Source organism: Schistocerca nitens, chromosome 5 (assembly GCF_023898315.1).
Source record: "Schistocerca nitens isolate TAMUIC-IGC-003100 chromosome 5, iqSchNite1.1, whole genome shotgun sequence".
NCBI lineage: Eukaryota > Metazoa > Arthropoda > Insecta > Orthoptera > Acrididae > Schistocerca > Schistocerca nitens.
Genome location: NC_064618.1, coordinates 447,497,869 through 447,522,010, shown reverse-complemented (window position 1 = coordinate 447,522,010; position 24,142 = coordinate 447,497,869). Strand labels below are relative to the sequence as shown.

General features: G+C 36.9%; 1 protein-coding gene and 2 long non-coding RNA genes across 4 annotated transcripts in view; 2 read left to right on the top strand and 1 right to left on the bottom strand.

Moving 5' to 3' along the window:
• The first annotated feature begins 9,362 nt into the window (after positions 1-9,362).
• LOC126260260 (uncharacterized) lies at positions 9,363-13,925 on the top strand. Of its 2 annotated transcripts, none has more exons than XR_007546635.1 (5): positions 9,363-10,020; positions 10,947-11,063; positions 11,236-11,306; positions 11,428-11,491; positions 11,590-13,925. It is a non-coding gene; the product is annotated as an uncharacterized LOC126260260 (long non-coding RNA). The 2 variants fall into 2 exon arrangements; XR_007546634.1 differs by having other exon boundaries at positions 11,428-11,494.
• Positions 13,926-18,452: 4,527 nt separating this feature from the next.
• On the bottom strand, positions 18,453-19,812 carry LOC126260261 (uncharacterized). Its single transcript, XR_007546636.1, has 3 exons — positions 19,741-19,812; positions 18,677-19,637; positions 18,453-18,541 (listed from the first exon to the last, which is right to left on the bottom strand). It is a non-coding gene; the product is annotated as an uncharacterized LOC126260261 (long non-coding RNA).
• Positions 19,813-21,774: 1,962 nt separating this feature from the next.
• LOC126260257 (mediator of RNA polymerase II transcription subunit 15) overlaps positions 21,775-24,142 on the top strand; it is a 165,811-nt gene continuing 163,443 nt past the window's right edge. Inside the window, exon 1 of the mRNA XM_049957585.1 lies at positions 21,775-21,955. Within this exon, the coding sequence (XP_049813542.1) occupies positions 21,894-21,955 (62 nt within the window). The 5' untranslated portion in view covers positions 21,775-21,893. The remainder of the gene's footprint in view (positions 21,956-24,142) is intronic.

The window sequence follows — 24,142 nt, the reverse complement described above, 5'->3', positions numbered from 1 at the left end:
ACTGAATGAAGAAAAGTACGTAAAATGCCTTGGGGTGAAGCTCAATAAGATGTTAAAAAAAAGTGTCAACAGACAGATAAACTAATACAGACATTGAGTTCAGGATGTTATGCCCTTAGAAGGACCTCCCATTGTGTGGACCCAAAGACAAGGTAACTGGATGTTTTCATGCCCTATTGTTATGGGTAATTATCTTCTGGGGCAATGCACCTAAAGTTAATAAAGTGTTTGTTCAGCAGAAATGAGAAGTAACAATATGATGTAAAGTAAATAATCACACATCATCCAGAAGACTTTTTAATGATTATGCTTATCCATTACAGATATTTTAGAACCGTGACTGTATATTAATATAAATAAATTATACACAACTGCAACCAGTCACTTTTTTCATTAATAATGCTTTATTACATAACCGGTTTTCGAACCCTTTCAGGTTCATCTTCAGATGATTTCGGGAGAATCCGGGAAGCTACATCATTATTGGTAGTAGCATAATGCTGGGTGCTGGTTCTATGGCAGAAAGATGGGTCACACTTTAATGTATCGCCATGACTATAGATTATCTGTCGATATGGGTGTGAATTTAGTTTTTACTTACTGCGACAGTATAGGCGGCTTTTTTCGTATCTGTCTGCATCCATTTTGAAGCCCAGAACACTTTCACACAAACTATATTAGTTCACACTTTAACAGTGACACTTCACCAGCATCCAGCATGCACTTTACAACTGTTGCTTATAACAAAGATCTTGACAGAGAGATATGGCATAAGCCTACTTTGTACAGAGATGAAATTTGTTGTTCTTTACATGTGTTAAAGTCGATATAAGGGCAAGTTTTTTCATCAGAATGGTGATAACATGAGAGCACTAGAGAAACTAATAATAAATTACTACAAGAATAAATTTCGGTGATCTGTTATGTTATTTCTATTTGTATGTTACAGGCAGTTTTTTTTATATATTAAACATGAACAAAATTCTTTAGCTGTTGACTAATTTTATTCTAATATTAGAGTGATCTGGGATATTGGTAAAGGCAGCTTATGTTTGTTCCAGCTAGAATTAATATGTATAAAGTACTGATTTATGTTAGCAGTGGAGGGCTTTAACATTTAGAGATATGGTACATGTCTTATTCTGTGGTAGTGTATTACATTGGCACCAGTGTGGTTAGGATGTAAGGAGAGGTGGGGGGGTGGTCATTGGGAGGGGGGGGGGTTGGGGAGCTGGTGTATGTTTTATTGGGTGGTTACTTGTTTTGAACTAGTAGATCTTCAAAGTTCTGAAGGAAAAATTTGTTTCTCAGTTCAGTTTGATCATTAAGTAGGCAGTCAGGTGCTGTATTTGTGTAGACAAATATTTCAATTTCTTCAAGAAGGTCAAGTATTGTGCCTTTGTTGGCAAAATGTAGTATTCGGAGATTCTGTTCTATGTTGTTTGCAGAATGATTGTGTTGGGCAAGATGTGAGGCAAAGCTGGATTTGTTCAGGTTGTTAAGACGGAGTGCATCCATGTGTTCTTTATATCTTGTTGTGAAGCTTCTACCAGTTTGTCCAATGTAGAAGCTTGGACATGAGTTGCAAGTGAGCTTGTACACACCTGACTTTTGATATTTTTGTATAGTGGTTTTGGTGGTGTGTATGATGTGATTTTGTACTTTGTTGGTGGTGAAGAAACTTATTTTTATGTTGTATGTCTTGAAGAGGTTGGCAATTTGGTGAGAAATCTTCCCTAGGAAAGGCAGGCTAACAAATGTGGTTTTCTTGTTTGTGGGTGGTTGTTCAGCAGTTGGTTGATTTAGTTTTGCTGTATGGATTAGTTTATCTATTATTGCAGGGTTGTACCCATTGATTTAATAATTTCTGTTTCTTTTTGTCTTTCATTTGTGTCCATTGGGATTTTCAGCATGCGATTAACCATTGTTCTGAAGAATGCTTTTTTATGTTGGTCTGGATGGCAAGAGGATTTGTGTATGGTAACATTGGTGGTTGTTGGCTTTCTGAAAATTTGAAATTTATGCTTCTGATTTTTATTTGAGATTGTTAGATCAAGATAGTTAATGCCTTCTGGTGTTTCATGTTCTACTGTGAATTGGATTTTATTGTGTATTTTATTAAGTTCTTTGGCTAGATTATTTATTTCTTCTGTTGCTCCATTGAACAGAATGAGTGTGTCATCAACATAGCGTTTGTAATAAAGCAGCTTATCTTTTAGTTGTGTTTGGGACCTGAAAAAGTTATTTTCAAGGTTATTGATATATATGCCTGCTAGCAAGCCTGCAAGACTACTACCCATTGCCAGTCCGTCTTCCTGAATGTAAAACTTGTTGTTGAACAGGAAGTAGTTGTGTGACAATATGAGTTCCAGGATCTCTACAAGTTCATAGATTTCGGCTCTCCCCATTGTCCCATGTTTCAGTAAGTTATTTCTTATTAAACTAATTGTTTCTTTGACGGGTATGTTTGTATATAGGTTTACTATGTCAAGAGATGCAAATTTAGCTGTGACTGGGATGGGGATATCTTTTATACTATTGATGAGCTCATAACTGTTTTTAATGGAGTAGTTATTTTCAAATACGTATGCCTTGTGGATAATATCATTAAGTTTTTTGCTGATTTTATAGCTTGGGCTATTGATAGAGTTCACAATGGGACGTATCGGACATTCTGGTTTGTGGATCTTAGGCTGTGATCTCAGTTTTGGTGCTGAAGGGTTCATCACTATACAGTGCTTTGCTTCTAATGGTGTCAACAAGTGACTGGTTGCAGTTGTGTATAATTTATTTACATTAATATACAGTCACGGTTCTAAAATATCCGTAATGGATAAGCATAATCTGTTGATACCACACCAGGTAATTAGAACAATGCGCGAATTTCGGCAATGTAAACTTAAACTAACGAAAACAATCCTTGCAATAAGATTTAACAAAAAAGGTCTCTCAGAAAACTTGACTCCAAATTATATCAGAATAAAAATAACGAGTCAAAGTATGTCAGCCAAGATAACAAAAGAACGATGTGAAATTATTTGGTTAAAAACTGAAATCAGGTCTCTTTACAAAAAGAAAGATCTGCTCAATTCAAAGCTGTATAATATGCACTTAGAACTTAGCCATAAACTTGTTGCTCATGTCTTCATGGTCTTCCTAGACTATGTCAATATATATGTAAACAAAGAACGTATTATCATCTCACATAGACACGAGAAAAAGATAAATGCTCTAATTTCAAAGAATGCAGTGAAATCCCCCAGTATCTCTTCTGAAACAGAACATAAGTTTTTTGATAAAGTGATAAATACTACAGAAATATGCTTCAGTAGTAATGAATTAAAGCTGTTAAACAAAGGCCTTAAGCACAACATTGCCCCCTCACTAAATAAAAGCAACATTAAAGACCTCATAGTTAACACAAAAATTGCATGTACAGCAGCTAAACTAAAACACAATGAACAAAATGCTGTAGTTCATAAGGCAAACAACATCATTATGAGAAACATTCACCAGAACAAAATGTACAATAAGATGAATACTGAACATAAGATATTATGTGACATAAATAAGAAACTTTCAGTTCAAAATGCCCTCATTGTCAGAGCAGACAAAGGTAACACAGCTGTTGTCATGTATGAATCAGACTATATTAGCAAAACTTGTGAATTCTTCAGAAATAATAATATAAAGGAAATAGCATATGACCCTACTCCCAAATTCCATGATAAAATTAAAAAGTTACTTAAAAACTGCAACTTCTTGTTGACACCATTAGAAGCAAAGCACTGTATAGTGATGAACCCTTCAGCACCAAAACTGAGATCACAGCCTAAGATCCACAAACCAGAATGTCCGATACGTCCCATTGTGAACTCTATCAATAGCCCAAGCTATAAAATCAGCAAAAAACTTAATGATATTATCCACAAGGCATACGTATTTGAAAATAACTACTCCATTAAAAACAGTTATGAGCTCATCAATAGTATAAAAGATATCCCCATCCCAGTCACAGCTAAATTTGCATCTCTTGACATAGTAAACCTATATACAAACATACCCGTCAAGGAAACAATTAGTTTAATAAGAAATAACTTACTGAAACATGGGACAATGGGGAGAGCTGAAATCTATGAACTCATAGAGATCCTGGAACTCATATGTCACACAACTACTTCCTGTTCAACAACAAGTTTTACATTCAGGAAGACGGACTGGCAATGGGTAGTAGTCTTGCAGGCTTGCTAGCAGACATATATATCAATAACCTTGAAAATAACTTTTTCAGGTCCCAAACACAACTAAAAGATAAGCTGCTTTATTACAAACACTATGTTGATGACACACTCATTCTGTTCAATGGAGCAACAGAAGAAATAATCTAGCCAAAGAACTTAATAAAATACACAATAAAATCCAATTCACAGTAGAACATGAAACACCAGAAGGCATTAACTATCTTGATCTAACAATCTCAAATAAAAATCAGAAGCATAAATTTCAAATTTTCAGAAAGCCAACAACCACCAATGTTACCATACACAAATCCTCTTGCCATCCAGACCAACATAAAAAAGCATTCTTCAGAACAATGGTTAATCGCATGCTGAAAATCCCAATGGACACAAATGAAAGACAAAAAGAAACAGAAATTATTAAATCAATGGGTACAACCCTGCAATAATAGATAAACTAATCCATACAGCAAAACTAAATCAACCAACTGCTGAACAACCACCCACAAACAAGAAAACCACATTTGTTAGCCTGCCTTTCCTAGGGAAGATTTCTCACCAAATTGCCAACCTCTTCAAGACATACAACATAAAAATAAGTTTCTTCACCACCAACAAAGTACAAAATCACATCATACACACCACCAAAACCACTATACAAAAATATCAAAAGTCAGGTGTGTACAAGCTCACTTGCAACTCATGTCCAAGCTTCTACATTGGACAAACTGGTAGAAGCTTCACAACAAGATATAAAGAACACATGGATGCACTCCGTCTTAACAACCTGAACAAATCCAGCTTTGCCTCACATCTTGCCCAACACAATCATTCTGCAAACAACATAGAACAGAATCTCCGAATACTACATTTTGCCAACAAAGGCACAATACTTGACCTTCTTGAAGAAATTGAAATATTTGTCTACACAAATACAGCACCTGACTGCCTACTTAATGATCAAACTGAACTGAGAAACAAATTTTTCCTTCAGAACTTTGAAGATCTACTAGTTCAAAACAAGTAACCACCCAATAAAACATACACCAGCTCCCCAACCCCCCCCCCCCCCTCCCAATGACCACCCCCCCACCTCTCCTTACATCCTAACCACACTGGTGCCAATGTAATACACTACCACAGAATAAGACATGTACCATATCTCTAAATGTTAAAGCCCTCCACTGCTAACATAAATCAGTACTTTATACATATTAATTCTAGCTGGAACAAACATAAGCTGCCTTTACCAATATCCCAGATCACTCTAATATTAGAATAAAATTAGTCAACAGCTAAAGAATTTTGTTCATGTTTAATATATAAAAAAAACTGCCTGTAACATACAAATAGAAATAACATAACAGATCACCGAAATTTATTCTTGTAGTAATTTATTATTAGTTTCTCTAGTGCTCTCATGTTATCACCATTCTGATGAAAAAACTTGCCCTTATATCGACTTTAACACATGTAAAGAACAACAAATTTCATCTCTGTACAAAGTAGGCTTATGCCATGTCTCTCTGTCAAGATCTTTGTTATAAGCAACAGTTGTAAAGCGCATGCTGGATGCTGGTGAAGTGTCACTGTTAAAGTGTGAACTAATATAGTTTGTGTGAAAGTGTTCTGGGCTTCAAAATGGATGCAGACAGATACGAAAAAAGCCGCCTATACTGTCGCAGTAAGTAAAAACTAAATTCACACCCATATCGACAGATAATCTATAGTCATGGCGATACATTAAAGTGTGACCCATCTTTCTGCCATAGAACCAGCACCCAGCATTATGCTACTACCAATAATGATGTAGCTTCCCGGATTCTCCCGAAATCATCTGAAGATGAACCTGAAAGGGTTCGAAAACCGGTTATGTAATAAAGCATTATTAATGAAAAAAGTGACTGGTTGCAGTTGTGTATAATTTATTTACTTTTTAATGATCTTTAAAATATTACTATAACTTCACAATATATTTACTCCTTAATGGTTTCTCTTGCTGATAACAGTAAACCAGATTCAACTGAACTGTGATATACACAGGCACAACCCTAGGACCAAAATAATTTTCAGGGGTTCTGAATGGAGTTATGTATTCTGGTGGTAATATATTCAAGAAGCTGCCACCTAACATGAAACAAGGTATTGGGAATCCAAACCAATCCATAAGAAAAGTATAAGTAATTAGCCACTCTGTCTACAAATTATCCGAATTTCTTGATGCGAGGATTTAAAATGTCTACCAGCAAGTTGTAAAATTTCTTATAAAGTTGCAAAACAAATAATAATAATGTACTGGTACCATAAATAGAACATAGTATTTGTAGATCACAAATATTTCTTTGAAAAATGCAATTATAATCAAATCAATGTTAAGGTACTAATAGCAGATAGACAGTGGGTATATAAAAAATCTAAGGAGGCAGCACCTGTTTTTAAAGTAGCAGCTTTTTTATTAATTTATGTGATTAATGGCATATTCATGAATAGCTTCAAGCAATGTTGTGATAGTTTACCATCAGTACAGTTTACAGATTAATTTTCTCTGATGTCTGATGTTAATGCATATCTTCACACATTCCACATCCCTGAAGAGTGTCATCCTTGATAGAAAGTACATAACACAAAGAACGAATGAGTGAGCTATACCCACTTTTTAGCTAGGCGAGCAGTATATATCCAGCTGTACACGAAATTAAAGCCGACTCCTTCGGCAATTTTGTCACAGACATTTTATTTTGAGCAATAAAAACATCGCAGTAGAAACTCATGTTCGCTACACACGAAGTTAATAAGAAAAATATTTATTTTGAGAAACAAAACGAAAAAAGAGTGCAAACTTTTGTTAAGTCAATTAATCTTCTAGGCTCTTTTTGGGCTGTACGTTTTTAAACAACTCGTAGTAAAAACCTGAAAAGACGTTCATTTCGCTGGTTTCGCTTACAGACACAAAGCAGGCGAGAGTGTGTTTGTTTTCTGGCGGGAAAGGTGCTGGCAGTCACGCCCCGCCTCCTATCCGTGTGGAGGTGGAATCACGTGACCAGCCTGTGGCCGTTGTGGAGGGGAGACTGCAAATTCCTCCATAGCCTGCAGTTGACTTCCTTCACCTTGATCTCCCGCTTGTAGTTCTTGACAATACATCCTAACATCCACATCACTGGTATGATCTGGAGGGAAAAAATAATAAAAATCAAATGTACTGCTACCTCAGTAAAGTATGTGTTATGCTTTTGTCAGTCAGGGAACTGATGAGTATAAATATCCTAACATCAGTTTACCATGCTCTTTCACTAAATCCTAACATATGGCCTCATATGCTGTGGCCACAGTTCTGAGTCCAATAAAATATTTAAGCTCCAAATAAAGCTGTCAGGATGGTGTTATTTAAAAAGCAGGGAGACTTAAACAAGTATTCCAAAAACTAGATATTCTTCCACTTCCATGCCAGTATAGATTGGAGATACTAAGCTTTACCAAGCTAAATATTGGCAGCCTGAAGCAGAATTTGGACTACCACCAGCAAGACACTAGAGGGAAATACTTGCTGACACAGTTTACCCTTTCCTTTCAGCATATAGCTGATAGTGTAAAACGTATGGGGATTAAACTTTTATCATCATCTACCATTAAACATAAAAACCCAGCACATTTTAAAATAAGGCTTAAGTCAATATTATTAAAATACTGTTTTTGTAACATGAATATTTTGAATGCTATTTTTCTATGTAATATATTTTCACACTTTTCTTTCTCTACTATAATTTACCTTCAAAACGTAAATTTCAATAAGGCCTAAACAACTGTTAAAGTTGATCTATTTGTATGTACTTATATTTATCCAGCAAATCATAACTATTGTATACATTGTGTAATGCTTATCTGTACTGAATTTGATTTTAAATTTATACACAAATTTTAATTTTAATTAGGCCTTGTTGACCTTAATTTCAAACAACTTTTGAATATATTAATACTATATCCTGTAATCTATAATTACCATACAATTGTGTAAGTGTAGGTGTATTTATTTGGTGTTGTGTATTTTTTAAATGCTTCAGAAGTATGACTTGTATAACTGTACACAAAATTTGTTGATCAATAAAGAATGAATGAATGAAATTCTTAGACACTGAACATTAAACCTTCAAATTTGTAGTAACTAAAACTGTTAATCAGAATGTATAATTTTATCCAATAGGGTTTCACTTACATTTGATGTTGGTGTTGTTTTAAATTTTTTTAAAGTTTTTTTTTTATTTTTCAATATTTTGTCGATTACAGTATACGTTCATTTTAACGGAACGGTAGGTACGTATTTTTACTAATTAGCCACAATCAAACGCCAGTGCAAAATTAACAAACTTTTAACTAAATTTAGCAAAATAAAAATAAAACGTAATCACTGTGCTGCTTCGGGATACACTAAACGAACGTGCTCAACCAAGTTATGAAATGCATCCTTTTGAAAACGCTGACGCCACAAAAATTCTGCCAAATAGTTATCTAGCATAGTACGATGGGTACCGAACCTGCGTTTGTTTTTTTCCTTGGCTTTCTGCCAAACAGATTCTACGTGATTGGTTGTAGTGTGAGTAAGGGAGTCACCGAAATTAACCGAATGGTTTACAGTCAAATGCTGATATCCCAGATTACCCACTGTGTTGTATGCTGCCCACAAATCCGAGACAACAGTAGTACCAGGGAGCACGAACTGTTGCAAAATAGGCAACAAAGTGCCAGCATCCCGTCTAGAGGTGGCAAAAAATAACGTAACTGATAGAAATAACCGGTTACTGAGAAGTAACGGTTACTGCGATAACAGTTCCTCTGATTCTGGCAGTTATTTCAATAACTGTTTAGTGTCAACAGTGCCTCGCGCCATCTGTTGACCGAAGATCGTACTGCGCATTTGGAAGGCGTTCTATAGACCATGGGAATAACTGTGAGACTGCGCGCCATCTGTTGATAAGAACTGTGTACTATTTCGTGGGCCTTCGTTACTTTTAGCATAAACAATTAAATAAAGTTAATATCCGAGCCGTGGCTGATAGGAGCTGCAGTACAGGCATTAACAAGTACAGTCGATCCCTTGAGCCACCGCCTTACGTATTAATTTAGCTTGGACGCGTAGTACAAGGAAAGTTACTAAGGAATTCGAGCGACTATGGAAATAACTGTCAGAGACCGGTATTCTCCTCTGGCAGTTATCGTTATTGGCTCGTAGTTCTAGTTCTCTGGCAGTTATCGGGCTACCACCACAGGTAACCTGGAAGCTGGTAACGGAATAACTGTGTGTGTAGACGTTCCTGACTCGGTGACTCCAGTTACAGGTCGTAGTTCCAGGTGATATTTCCAGAGAGGATAGTAACTGGAGCGAACAAATATTTTCGTACTGCTACGGAAACGACGGTGGGCCATCGGGGAGAGGGGATGGCAAATAACGGGAATCTATCGTCTCATTTCTCTGCAATTCTTGGTGTTCCGGAACAGGTGTCACTATTTTTCCGGCCTTTGGTTGCGTTACAGGGTATTGACTTTCGTTCCGCGTTCTTGTTTTTCTTTGTGTTGTTGATATTACTACCAATAGTTGCCAACATGAAGAGGTCGAGGACAAGCGAAATGTGGTCATATTTCGAAACTCTTGATCGAGAGTTTGCGAATTGTACTTTGTGCGGTAAGAAATTATCGTACAAATCGACGACGACGAATTTAAAAAAACATCTTCAGAAATCACATTTAATTGTGAATTTCTCTTCACAAAGGCCTTCGGAGCTAGATTTGGGTGAGTAACGAAAAAAATATATTTATTGCAATTACGGTTATTTCAGTGCATGCATAATCATTTATTTTTTATTTTATTAATTTTTTTTAAAATAAGAGCATACTATACAGTGTGGTGCTTTGTGCATTTTTACACGCAAGTTTTCATTTGTCGTGACTACTTAAGCTGTCGATACCACCGCACCTGTTTGCCTTGACATTTTGAAACATTAAATTATGTTGCATATGGTGCCGGAATACTTGATTATTTAATTGGAAGTTATTGTTGCAGGTGTAATAACGATAGTGCTAATAAAATGCCACTGTGTGATATATGAACTGTCGTCTCGCAATTATTAGTAACTAATCGGATAGCAGATTGTATCAGTGCTCATTCCTGTGTATCATTTGTTTTTAACCCTGACGATGCCGGGAGGGAGGGGGGGGGGAATTAGATACTGTTTCATATTTTAAAATTTTGAAAAGGATAATTGTTTTTAATGGAGTCTTCAACTGAATTCCATAAATGTTTTAAATTTTGTGGTTAAACTTAACCCAAAAATTTGACACGTTAATAGTACATGTGACTTTCCACAGTGACAGTCATATTGAATATTTTGAAGTTCAGGGCCCTACTTATACATCAGTATTTGTTTAAAATATATGTCAACAACAATTAAGATATTTTTTTAGGGTGGAAATACAGTACCCTCCCTTCCCCCCAATACACATTATTGAAAATGTGTTGGTGTTGCTAGGATTAAAGAAGAAACTTGAAGCTATAGTCATTACTAAAACTGAGTCAATTGTCAACTTGTTTGAAGTAAATATTCAAGCTGCAAGTACCATGTAGAATACTGTACGCAAACATTGTAATATATATCACCAAAAATAATATGGCATCATTTCTATTGTGCTTATGCTGATATGAAACCTATTTTTCTGTAGGTGAAACCCTTCCTGTAGAGGTGATCCTTGGCACCAGTAGTGTGGAAGAGGAGCGAGAGGCACACCAACACCAGCAGATGAGTCTCCGTTTAATACTTGGGATATTATAACAGTAAGGTAATTCTAGTTTGGGTACATTTTTGGCAGATTTGAACTCCCCCTTAAAATGGAGATATAACTGTAGGGCATAGCATATATTTGTTATGCTACATTAAAAGAGTACTAGTGGTTTTGTGTTGAAGTGTTTAATGTATATTGTCGGTCAGTAAGTCAGAGCACTTTGTTCCAGTTATAGCTCCAGAAGTCAGTCACCAGCAGCAGATGTCACACAGTTATAAAATAGGAAACTTGAAGAATAAGGTACTAGTGGTTTGGATACATGTGTGGGAAATTTCACCTTTCACTTAAAATGAAGGTACAGTTACAGTCCTTAAGAGTATACTGGCAAATGGTAACTCAAAGCTCTTTGTTTCTGTTACAGCTCCAGAAGTCAGCAGCAGCAGCCGCCGTCACACAGCCAAAATGCGAGAAGCTTGAAGAATAATGTGGTAGTGGTTTGGATACATCAGACATATTTCACCTTCAGTTTAAAATTGAAGTTTGTTTATATTGGCAGGTGGTAACTCAGAGCTCTTTGTTCCAGTTATGGCTCCGATACTCTTCGCAGCAAAGGTTACGCAGTCCTATAGAGGCAAACTTGAAGTATAAAGTAATAATGTTTTGCATACAATGGCAAACTTGACCTTTCGCTTAAAATGGAGGTACATTTGCACTGAGTTTAATGTTATGACACGTGAATGGATTACCAGTGATGTATATGTAAATACTGGAATTTGTAACTTAGAACTTAATTTCAGTATCGGCTTTGAAATTTGGTCACTGGATACAACTATATTATCTTTCATGTTGATAGCAGCAATCATCAGATTGCAATCCAGTTAAGTACCTGTGAGGCATGAGATGTCAAAAATACTTGTGGGTTATTGGTAGCCTGTGTCAAGGCATGTGGCACCTCAAAGTTTGTAAGTACAGTAGCATTTTGTTTTCTGCTTTACTTAAAAATTGGTAGCTGTAGCACCCATTCTGACATTCAATTATTTTGAATTTCAAGTTTCTTAGAATGATACTGACATCAGTTTGTTAATACTAATCCGTATATTATTGTTAATATATGCTGCTATTTTCACATCTTGTGCTCAATACTAAATTTCATTTGCAAAACACGGAAGTTTTCCTATCTTTGTGGTGGAACACAACAAATTCTCATAATTTTGCTAGTTTGTATTCTAGAAAGGGTGCCAGAAATGGAAGAGTATAATTTTTATTAAATTGGGCATTAAATGTAAGTAGGTTGGAGTACAGAAAGGGTGCAACTGGCCTTCCCCACTGTAGCCTGATGTGCTCCAACATGCATTTGTACTGATGTGCAGGTGGTTATAACACTAGTATCAAACTGCATGGTACCCACTTACTAATGTGACCTACCCTTCCATGATCTTCTGCAGACAGCAAGAAATCCGCTACTGCTCTTACTACCTGTCCAACAGTTGTGGAGGATTTTTTCCCCTTGGTGCTTGACATGACATGTTTTGCCCTCTGCCCTTAAAATCTCAATTCTTGTTACATTTTTCATCCATTTTCTATCTCCTGATGGACCTGTATTGATTAAAAAACTAATCACTGCAGAGGTGATTGTAGAACTTTTGCTAGTGGCAGTGTGGAGGGGCTCCACTCTTTAAAAAATAAAATTACATTGTAGGACATGGAATTATTATTAGATGCTTTCATGGACATTTTGTTTACTGAAAAAGTCAGTCATTATCTGAGGTATTTAAATGTTAACTTCAAATCTAAAACTGCATCAAAAGATAAATTTCAGTAAGTCTTTAACAAGTTTCAGTATCTTGCTTCACATGCTGGACCCTCCAACTATAAAAAACAGTGTTTTGCAGAGAACAGCTATTCAGATGTTAACATCCCAGAATTTGTGTAGAAGATATCCCTTACATTGTTAGTTTCATTGTGGTCACACTCTACAGTGTAGTGTTATCAGCATACATATAGAAGTTTGAAGAACATATTAAATTAATTGCTAGACATGCCTTAAGTGAATATGTTTACTACTAATATGAGTCAGCTAAGTAGTTGCTGCAAGTTTTTATGTTGTTTCTAAAGTGTCTTTAGACAAGGATATTTCTGCTGTTTGTTTCCTGTTCTTCTGTTTCAGATAACTACTCATATGCAGCAACTGCTGAAGCAGCCACTGGCAGTTTATTGAAGTTCCGTGAACAAAGTGTTGTGTGGTCTGTTTGTGTAAAGTGATAAAGAAAAATGTTAAAGTGTAATTGCATATGTAATTGTGTATATATTTAATCATTATTTTTGCTAGTTGTAAGATCTATTTTCATGTAAATCAGAACATTGTATAATAGGTAACAACCGAATGAGGCAGTGTAGCTATTAACAGCACTGACCTCATATTCGGGAGGATGGGGTTCGCACTGTCTGGCCATCCTGGATCGCTAAGGCAAATGCCGGGATGGTTCCTTCAAGGCCACGGCTGACCACCTGTCCCGCCCTTAAAGAGATCATTTAAACATTGTGTGTATACCTATATTTTGAATTATTGATGTTTGTTGTATTATGTTGAGATATTCTTGGATGAAATAAAAAAAGTTTATACACTTGTATTTGTGGTCACATGTTAAATTACTGAGAAAATTGCAGAGTGATTATGGCACCGAATTTCCATTCAGGTGCATTGGGATCCTTCACCTGTTTGAACATCCTGATTTACGTTTTATTTGGGTTCCCTAAATTCCTTTAGGCAAATACTTTTGTTGGTTCCACTGAATAGGCCATGGCAGATTACCTGCCATGTCCAATCTGAGTTTCTGCTCAGTCTCTTGACATGTTAACTATTTATTCATTCTCTTTATAATGCTGCAATGTTTTAAGTGTTCCATATCATTGTGAAAAAGTCAGAATAAAATTGATCATTTCACATGTACATACATTTGTGTTGGTTACCATTTTTTATTTTAACTTATCTTCCTTTTGTTCCCTGTACTCTTAAGTAATTTGTTAAAAACCCATGAGGTCAAAGACGAGCACTTACTACCATTTTAGGATATATTTTATGTACAAATAAGGTAATCTCTCATGTGGCATGGTAATGTCTTTGTTGAGGTGATATTACTATCTCATGAACGTAGGTGTCTTACATAGAACATACAGAAAGTAAACAGCTGTGCAGTAATCTTGTAAGAATATATTTTAATTTTGGGGCAGGATAGGAAACTCATCTCAAGTGATACATGTATCAAATCTCCTACCTTCTCAAGAAATGTCAAAATTTGTGGCACTACTGTGAGCACAAACACTTGCTGTCTCATACATAGTATGGAAAGCTATGAAGTGTAGTAGTGTGTATGCAACATGTTAATACTTTCTAGGGATTTTAAACTTACTGAAATGCCTTGAGTATTGGCGGTGATCTAAAAATGGAACATAGTTGAGTATCTTCTCCAAGTATACCTCATCACTAATGCTTGGTAGCATCATGATGAAAAAGTGCCAGTGCTGTATCAGGTCAACTTGAATACAAAGAAACTTATGTAATTTGGTGAGACTTAGCTTTGTGGCATTAGCGAGAGAAAAATGAGTTTTCTCAATTTGTACACATCCATTGCAAATAGGCTTTTTTCATTTAATTAGTTTTTGGCCATTGACTTTGAAACATTTTATACATAGTTTGGAGCATATCACTTTTATGCGGGAACAGTGTACACTTCAAACATAGGTATTGCAATTGAAGCATTTCACGGAGGTATATTTGTCATGATTACAATATGCTTACAACAATAATCACGTCAGATACATATTTACTTACATTTGGGCCTATTAGCACTTGTGCATACTACATGAACGTTTTTGAATAAAATATGCTTTTTTGTTTTCAAAGAGCTCAAGTCAGTTCATTTTCTATTATGTTAAGCAACGCTGAAAAACTCTGTTAGGTGCACTCATTGCTACGTTGAGGTTGTTATATGCAAGACTTAGCCCTTCATTTTGAGTGCTCTTCTTGTCTTGTTCATGAATTAGTCTTACCTATTCAGACAGTTAACTGTCATGATATTAAACTGCAAAAACATCAAAGCAGGCAGCTGGCATTGACAGATGAAGTGTTTCGAAAGGATTCGTGTTATTGCCTCGTGTGAGACAGAAAAAAAGCAAAACGTGGAATCCACAGGTAAAGCATTCCCCAGGAAAGGAAATTTTGTATTTCCTATAGATGAATATCTTAACAGGGACTGGTAGAGTAACTTAAGTAAAAAGTATTATTTCAGTTTTGACAGCACTTTACTGCAATAGACAAGATCAGATTTCTGAAAACTTACTGCAAATTTGTATTACCTACACAATACCATTAATTCATACTCTCACAATCTGGATATACAAAGAAGAATTGTATAAAACGAGTGAAAAGGTACTGTAATGACATCTGAGACATTAAGCCTTATGAGTTGTTAATCAATCATTCAGCACTGGAATTCTGTATACAATAATGCCAAACATGACAGATACACAACAAACTGAAGGCTTGGACATATGCATTAGTCATTCTCCCACCACAAAATCAAAACCTCACTGTAGATTGTTTTTGTCCCAGAGACCCAAAAATGAGATGATTCTCATGGATGTGCAACATGTCAAAGTATAACATAAAGCATTTGAATATAATACCACCATCATCATCTGTCACGAGATTGTCAAAATATGTGAATATATTGCAGTAAACTGGAGCTGCTAATATGTACAGTATTAATATACTGCCAGAACAAAACATAGTTATGCACTTTTAATAAATTTATCACACACAGAATACCTGATCTTGACTGTTGTGACCAAGTGCTGTCAAAACTGAAATATGCTGGTAGCAGAATTTTTACTTAAGCTGGTCTAACAGTCCCTGTTAAGATATTCATCTATAAAGTAGAAGTTGCCTATCAAAAAGTCTTTCAAACTCTCAGTAAACCGTGATTTATCTGAAACAAAGTTTTTAATGGTTGCTGGCAGTTTATTGAAAATGTGTGTTCTTGAATGTTAAACCCCTTTCTGGTCCAAGGTAAGTGATTTTAGATCTTTATGTAGATAGCTGTTCTTATTCCTAGTATTGATACTATGTATTGTGCTATTGGTTGGAAATACTTGCAACAAATTTAATTAAAGAATAAATATACTATAAAGCAGTGGTTAGAATAAGAAGTTCCTTGAACAGGTTTCTACATGGTCTTCTTGAATTTATACCACAAACGATTTTTATTAGGCCTACATGCTTTTACATGCTAAATACTTTTGCTCCGTTGATGAGTTACCCCAGAATATGATCCCTTATGATATAACAGAATAAAAGTACGTAAACTTTTTTACATTTGTGTCTCCTACATCTGACACCATTCTCACTGCAAATACAGATTTGTTTAGGAGCTTTAGCAATTCTGTGGTAAGCCCTCCAACTGAATTTATTATCGAGTTATAATCCCAGAAATTTAACACTGTCAATCTTTTCGATCTGCATGTCTTTATATGTTATGGGATTACAGAACCTTACGTCACGGGTCAAAGCAGACGGGTGGAATCGGACGCTTCCATTCATCCTATGTTATACACATGCTGCAGCTGGAGAAATCGAGCAGTTTTCCAACTAGCGTACTCACACTTTCAACCATATGACTATCTTGTAGAGGAGTAAACGAATCTTTCACATTACGTATATTTTTGTGTTTTATTACAAGGCAGTACACTTATTCTATTAAGTAAACAACACAAGAAATTAAGCTTCGAATTTAACCTAAAGTATTCAGTTTACATATTTCTTCAAACTTAAAAACGCACGTTGTTAACATTTTACTTAAACAGCGCTGTGGCGAAGTTCCGCGTACTTTCTGTTGCAGCTGCGAGGATAATATTTCTAATAGCGATCGATAACCTACATACATATAATCTGAAAAACTAATAATCGTTCTAACATCAACTAAAATGTACCCGGAGTTAATAAGCTGAGGTTATGACACGATTCATACGACATTCCTGCTATTTCACACTACTCGCAGTTATACTGATAACTAAACTGATGGATTCCAACTATGTCGTTATTTAACTGTCGGAGTTATCGGTATTCGCTAGCGAAAAATAACTTGGCAGTTATTAATAACCGTTAACGATAACGGTTATCAAAGAATAACTGGAACTGTGATAACGGTTACTCCAGAATAACCGTTTGGCCCACCTCTAATCCCGTCTGTCTACAGTCACCATGAAACTTTCCTTTGTTTCCACATCGAAACCACCAAAAACCCATTGTTCTCTAACACGATGACCACGTTCGTACTTTCGACGAACAAAACAACTTTCGTCGATCTCCACAATATGACCTCTGCCTCCCAGAAGGATCGGATTGAGCAAAAAATATTCGTGACAAATGTCCCTACAAAATTGTTTCCAATCAACAATCGTATGGGCACTTCCGATTTCCAACTCCCTCTGTAAAAAGTCCTGCTTATCTATATCATAAGCCCACAGATACATCAGTTGCAAGATCTTGGAAACTTCAATATGGCTTCCTGAAAAGAATGAAAATTTTCGAATTGATGCTTGTTTCCTACAAACTCGACCTGCTGAACAACGCCAGATGACACCATCCATAGAATTATTGTTTTCTAATCGCATTTCGTTGTATCCCACGCACTTGCCATCACAAATCATCACACTTTTCAACAATCCGTGTTGTTGAGCCCACTTAATCGCCTCCCTATTAGTGGCCGATATTTCGAATAAATTTTTGAGGCGAAATTCCGTAAGATTTGGAAATCTATTTGCCATATTCAAATGAACCTTTCAGTATATTGTCGACTAGCAAATCGTGTTCAAAGCAACGAATTCGACACGACAGACTACCAGTTCATTTGTTTCAGTTTAAACCTTTGCTTAGCGTATCCCGAAGCTGTAAACTAATCCGTTTTGTTTTTATTTCTACTTATTTTCGTTTACAATTATGAGCATCATATTCTCACCATCAACTCATTAAATGAAAATGGATGTTATATGGTGAATGATCACCAGTTCAGTATTTTCGAATCATAGGCGGCCGCTGCCGCGGCCGCATTCCAAAAAAAAAAAAAAAAAACTCCCAACCTAACCTCAAGTGGGCTACGCTACAGATGTGTAAATATACAGTGGGGGGAGTTTATTAAAAGTTTGTTAATTTTGCACTGGCGTTTGATTGTGGCTAATTAGTAAAAATACGTACCTACCGTTCCGTTAAAATGAACGTATACTGTAATCGACAAAATATTGAAAACTAAAAAAAAAAAAAAAAAATTTAAAACAATTTTTTTGATGTAAATAATTGACTGGGGCGAAAATAAATATCGTATTCGTAATCAGCGTATCACATTTGACTATAATCGATCAAATTTTGGAAAAAAATGAAAAATTTTTTCCGTACCTGCTAAACTGCATAAGTGCCCTTCTGTCATCCCTGTTGTAAAAGCAGACTACTCGTTCTTCAGCCGGTGCATTATCTTTTTCACCTGTGAGGATCATATACGTAAATACACACAAAACAATTAGAAGTTATTTGTATATTCAGCTTATGTCGGTAGCGTTTACAAAATTATTGAAAATGTAGTAAAACAATGAAATGATACAGTTATTGCTGTATGTACCTTCGTTATCTTCCACGGCGAGATTGTGTAGCACACAGCACGCCCGGATGAAGTGCGCCATCTCTCTAGCACTCCTCAATTTCAAATGATATAACTGTCGGAAACGCTGCTTTAACAGGTCAAAGCAATGTTCAACAACACACCTGTTTTTTGAGAGTGCCATACTGAATTCACATTGCACTCTGGACAAATGCCCTGTATTTCTAAATGGTGTTACTAAATTTCTGGTGCAGGGATAGGCACTGTCCCCAAAATATGAAAATCTCCACAGTCCACACTTCTCTTACAGTGTTTGGTAGAGTGTGGACGTCCTGAACACCCTCCCGTCGTGTACAGAGCCCGGATAGCCGACGAATAAGTCCCTAATCCGTCGATTATGGTCAGAAACTACTTGTAGCTGAATAGAAAAATAATTCTTCCTGTTCATATAGGACTGGGGATCTTTCTGAGGTCTATCAATTCTAGTATGTGAACCGTCGATTGCCCCAATCGCACCAGGCAATCCATTTCCCCGGAAATGAGCCTCAATCTCTGCTCTTTCTTCGGCGGATGGCCACTTTATAAATTCTCTTCCCAAATCACTAGTGAAGTTAGTAACCCTCTGTATAACGCATCGCAGAGAAGAAATACAGATGTTAAATCTATCTGCGACATCTCAAACCTGCAGCTTCGTGGCCAGCGAACCACAAAAAGATCAATATATGCTGCAGTGGGAGCAGTTTCCCATGTCCCCCTGCCTGATAATTGTAGAATCTGAAATTCCTAAACCTTTCACTAATATCATCTGCCACGTGACGCCGCACCCGAAAATGTTCTACAAATTCCCTGTCATATTGTGGCACCACATTCTCTACATAATTTTCGATCCTCTGTTTTTTTTTTTTTTTTTTTTTTTTTTAGGTTGGAACATTTCCAGATCCTCGTCGCTCCACAGAAAATCTGTCTCAGATTCGCTGGACATCTGGAATAAACAGTATCAATAAATTTCACGTTTCAACCAAGTCCTTCACACTCCTAATAAAGGTGACTTCATATGAGAATAAATAAATAAATAAAATGCTTACCTTACAATTCACGACGATGAAGTGCAAACAGCAAGACAGCAGACCTATCGCCACAACAGCATGCAAACCAGGGAATGGACACTTGGACAGTGAACACACACGCACGCACGTGGAGTCTGCCCCCACTCCAACTCACACAGCTCTGCGCATGCGCGAATCTGGCAGCTTGGCTGCGCCAGAAACATTTTTCCGGGTAGCGTCTGGCAGCTCGCTGCTACTGCTCATACGACATACAGCAAACAGCCCTACTTCCAGTAGCCAGAAAGCGGGAGAACGCGCTGCTCATACACGGTGAGGTTCGTATGAGCAGTTGCCAGCGGGCTCGTGCGCATGCGCAGAGCTGAATTCGCGTATGAGCAGCGCCTTCCTCCCGCTTCTGGCTACTTGGAGCGTAGCTGTTTGGTGTACGAGCAGTAGCAGCAAGTAGCCAGAAGCTACCCGGAAAAATTTTCCTGGCGCGCCCAAGCTGCCAGATTCGCGCATGCGCAGAGCAAGCTGAGTTATAGTGGGGGGGGGGGGGGGTCCTTCCTCACGTGACCCGTGGCCGTGTCTTCGTTTACAGCTCCCACGTCAAATGAAAACAAAACAGATTTCTGTGGCCGGGAGCCATCAAGTGAATTAATATACATTCTCATAACCATGAAAGACCAAAATAAGTTAGTAGTTTCAATTTTCTGATTTTATATTATTTCCAGGTTATTAGTAATCAACCATTAATGTCTTAATGAAGCTATTTCTGTCTGTTTTATAGAGAAATTTGATTCAGTTAATTTTTTTTCCGCTGAGGCAGTAAGTTTATTTGAAACGAAACGAAGTGTTTCATTCCGCGCTATTGGCTACTTTCAACCTCGTTCAATTTAAAGTGCAAATTTTCAATTTCTGGGACGAATGACGTTATACCATAATAAAGAACCAAATATGAGAATACAGTACTGGACCTCCAAGAAAATTTGTATCACGAGAACCACATGAAAAGCTGAATATCAGGAACTTCCGCGTGCATCTGGACATAGAAATGTGCAATTAGAGCGGAATGAAGCATTTAGTATGGTTTATGGAATTCCGATGCTGCTGGAGTAGTCTCTGATGTCCTGTTCCTTGTATGAGACTGTAAGATCTCTTAATGTTATATACGTACGAACGTACGTAAACATTGACTTGAAGCTAAGTAGGCAAATTTGGTCAGTGGTTTTGAACTAAATATTTTGTTTAAAATATAATGACAGCTGTAGCAGAATTTTATAGATCTGCCTTCTGTGAAAGTGTTTTTCGATCACAAGGCACTTGTCTCGGACTTCCTCTGGGCCTGAAGTTATTTCTTAATTTGTGTTTACGTCTTAAATTTATAGAATGCCATTCTATGCTAAATTTTAGACTGGCAGCATACCATGTTTTATCGTTTTAACTCCCCACATGGCTTCATATTTATTCCTAGAGTAGAATATAAACTGTCAGTTGTAGTTTCTTTGCCTCATAGACAACCATGTTAATTTTTTCACATTTTGAAATAGTCATGAAATTTATTGTCCTTCATTCCGGTGTAAGCTACACAAGAAACTCTCTTTTTTGTTGCAAGTAATTTGTATTCCATCCTAGTAGCTTTTTGCAGTGATGTGTAGATGTAAACGTGTTGGAAATGCTACATAACATTGCAGAGCACGAATTAAAAAAAAAAAAAAATCTGTCAAAAATTTTATGGTACTTCGAGCTGTGGAGTCTAATTTTGAAATGACTCAAAAGCCAAGAACTGCTTCCTTATTTGCATTCTTTATCTGTGTGGGATATGATAAAACAATTGCTGTAAGTACAATTCAGTATGTCCTCTCAGCAACATGCCGCACGGGCGACACAGCTACACATGGTCACGTGATGCCCCACCAGAAATACGACGAAAAGCGTATGAGCTGAGCAAGCACGGGCTGCCAACGTCATCGTAGCTGCGCATGCGCAGTACAGCCTGTTGTCTGGCGCATTCTGGTAACTGCTCAAACGAACCCAAACTGGCAACACTGGCAGCGCGCTCCAGCTCTTACCATGACGTCATTCTAAGCTAGACGTGACAGAAAATTCTGTTGGTGCTTGGTTGCGAACGGCAAAGTATTGCTCTGGTTGAATTGTGTTTTTGTTGCACAGCGAATTGTATAAACATAAACATGGCAGGAGAAGAAGGATCGTGGCGCACAGCAGCGTTTCGTCAAAGTGTTGTATCCAAAATGTAAGTTCCAAGCGCGTGATAAGTATTTCGACATAATTTAGTAACTTGCAGTATCGTAAAAGATTATTACTTTGCAATTTATTTTTCGGTTTGAATTTTGCGCCTAAGGTTACATTCATTTAGTTTGCAAAACCGAAGTAACCTAGAGTGCTGGTTCCGTAATGTGTGTTTTGAAATTGGTCGATGATCCAGTCATGGCAGACAATTAAAGCACACTTTATTCTTACAGACTATATTGTCAGTATTAGCAATTTAGTTACATGAAGATTCAATTTTTAACAGTTCGTCGTCGATTCCGATAACAGCACGTTCAAAGAAAACAATTACAATATTCAGGAACGCGATGAATGCTCTTTCCGTAGCAACTGTTAGGATATTTTATTCACTTGGAAAGTTTCGAGAGTTTTAAATGTGGGGGAACGTGATGGCTACTTTGTTCTTCACGGTTTAAGTTCGTCAAATGATTAATGTCGGAGCATGTGAACTTACCTTTTTTGTCAATCATGATATGGAATTCCCATATATCAGACTTAATCTATATATTTTTTTTCTGGATAAACCTATTCTTCCACGAATGACAACTGTTACGTATAGATAATGCTGAGTTTTATACAATTGCCATAAAATTTTGGAGATTTTTACGTTGTGGAATATGCATTGTAAAATCACAGGGAAATATTGCCTTTCATTTCTTTTTGGTGTATTCACAAGACTCGTTAATTCCAAACAGCAGATGTTTCTATAACATTGACCACATTGCCGTAGCTACACACAAGTATCAAATTTTGTAACGGTTGAGTGTAAAGTTATGCCTGCAGCTCAACGAAGACATATCAGACCATTAGGCGTACTACGCAAAAATGAGCTTCAATCTAAACGGACAGGTAGATGTTCTTCTATCTGTTAAGCAAATATGTTTGATGACGGTATTGTGTGCATTGTATTATGATTAAAAATCGTTTCTCATTACGAGATGGTCCCAGACCTTTTAGTTTCTTTTCCAAGTTTCGTCTTAGTTTAGTTTACTACTGATTGAATAATGTGAGGGATAGAGTACAGCTACGCCTACCCCACTCTTTCCCTCATTTCTCCCCCCCCCCCACCTCCACCCCCCCTCCTCCTTTCCCTTCTTTCTCCATTACTGACCAATTTTCATGTCATACCACAACTGCAGTCTGACTCCAGTACAACTTATAAACTTCCACTCCCTGTACCTTATCCCTAATAACTGTAGAATTTCAGTTGTAATGGGCAGGTATTGGTCTGTGCAACTGACAGGGAAAAAAAAAGTTATGAATAGCTATGGACTTAAATTTAATAAGCACTGCTTTACTTTTGTACTGATAACACCCCGGCTGCACTGTAGTGGGATACTTGGCTACAAACAACGAAGCACAACAGAAACAATCCTTGCTTTTCCATTTTGAAACTTAGTCGCCCAATTTTGGTACTGTGTGTCATACAAAGGCCCTCAGTGTGACAAGTGGAATAATAACAATATATTTTGTGTAGCAACCCAACACCCAAAGGAAGACAGCTCCAAGCACAGAGAGGAATAGGATTGACTTAAAAAGCAGTTTTCCTGTTGTACAGCCTTATATGTTCAGACTGGAAGTAAAGTCTAGGAACAGTTTGTAATTAATGACTCTGAAAGTACGATATCAGCCAAACTTACGCAAGCAAATATTCTCAGCATCACTGTACAGATAAGATGCGCTGAATGTCAGCTATCAGGTAGCTGAGAGGAGATGTTAATTGTGGCTGTTTGCATAAACTGATATAGGATGTGAGTAGGAGATCAGTACTAAATGATGCAGAGAAGACAATACAAATTTATGTAGGAACAAAATGTGAATCTTGAAGTGCAGCATCCAGTGTGAGCAAGAAAATTAATCCTTCAATGGTCAGTACTTCCTTGTTGTTTATGTGATTTTAGTTTTCTGTGCCAGTAGCCAGTGCCAGTAGCTACAAGAAACAGTATCAGCATAGCAACATTCTCCCGGCAATGTGGCCTGATCTTGGCTTTCAAGTAATTTGCTATATTCCCCAGTATTTCTCATGTACACTTTGTTGCAGTCAGCTATATAACCAGTAATGTACATCCATCTCTGTAAACCACTGTGAAGTGCATGGCAGAGGGTGCTTCCCCATTGTACTAGTTATTAGGGCTACATTACATTCATGTAT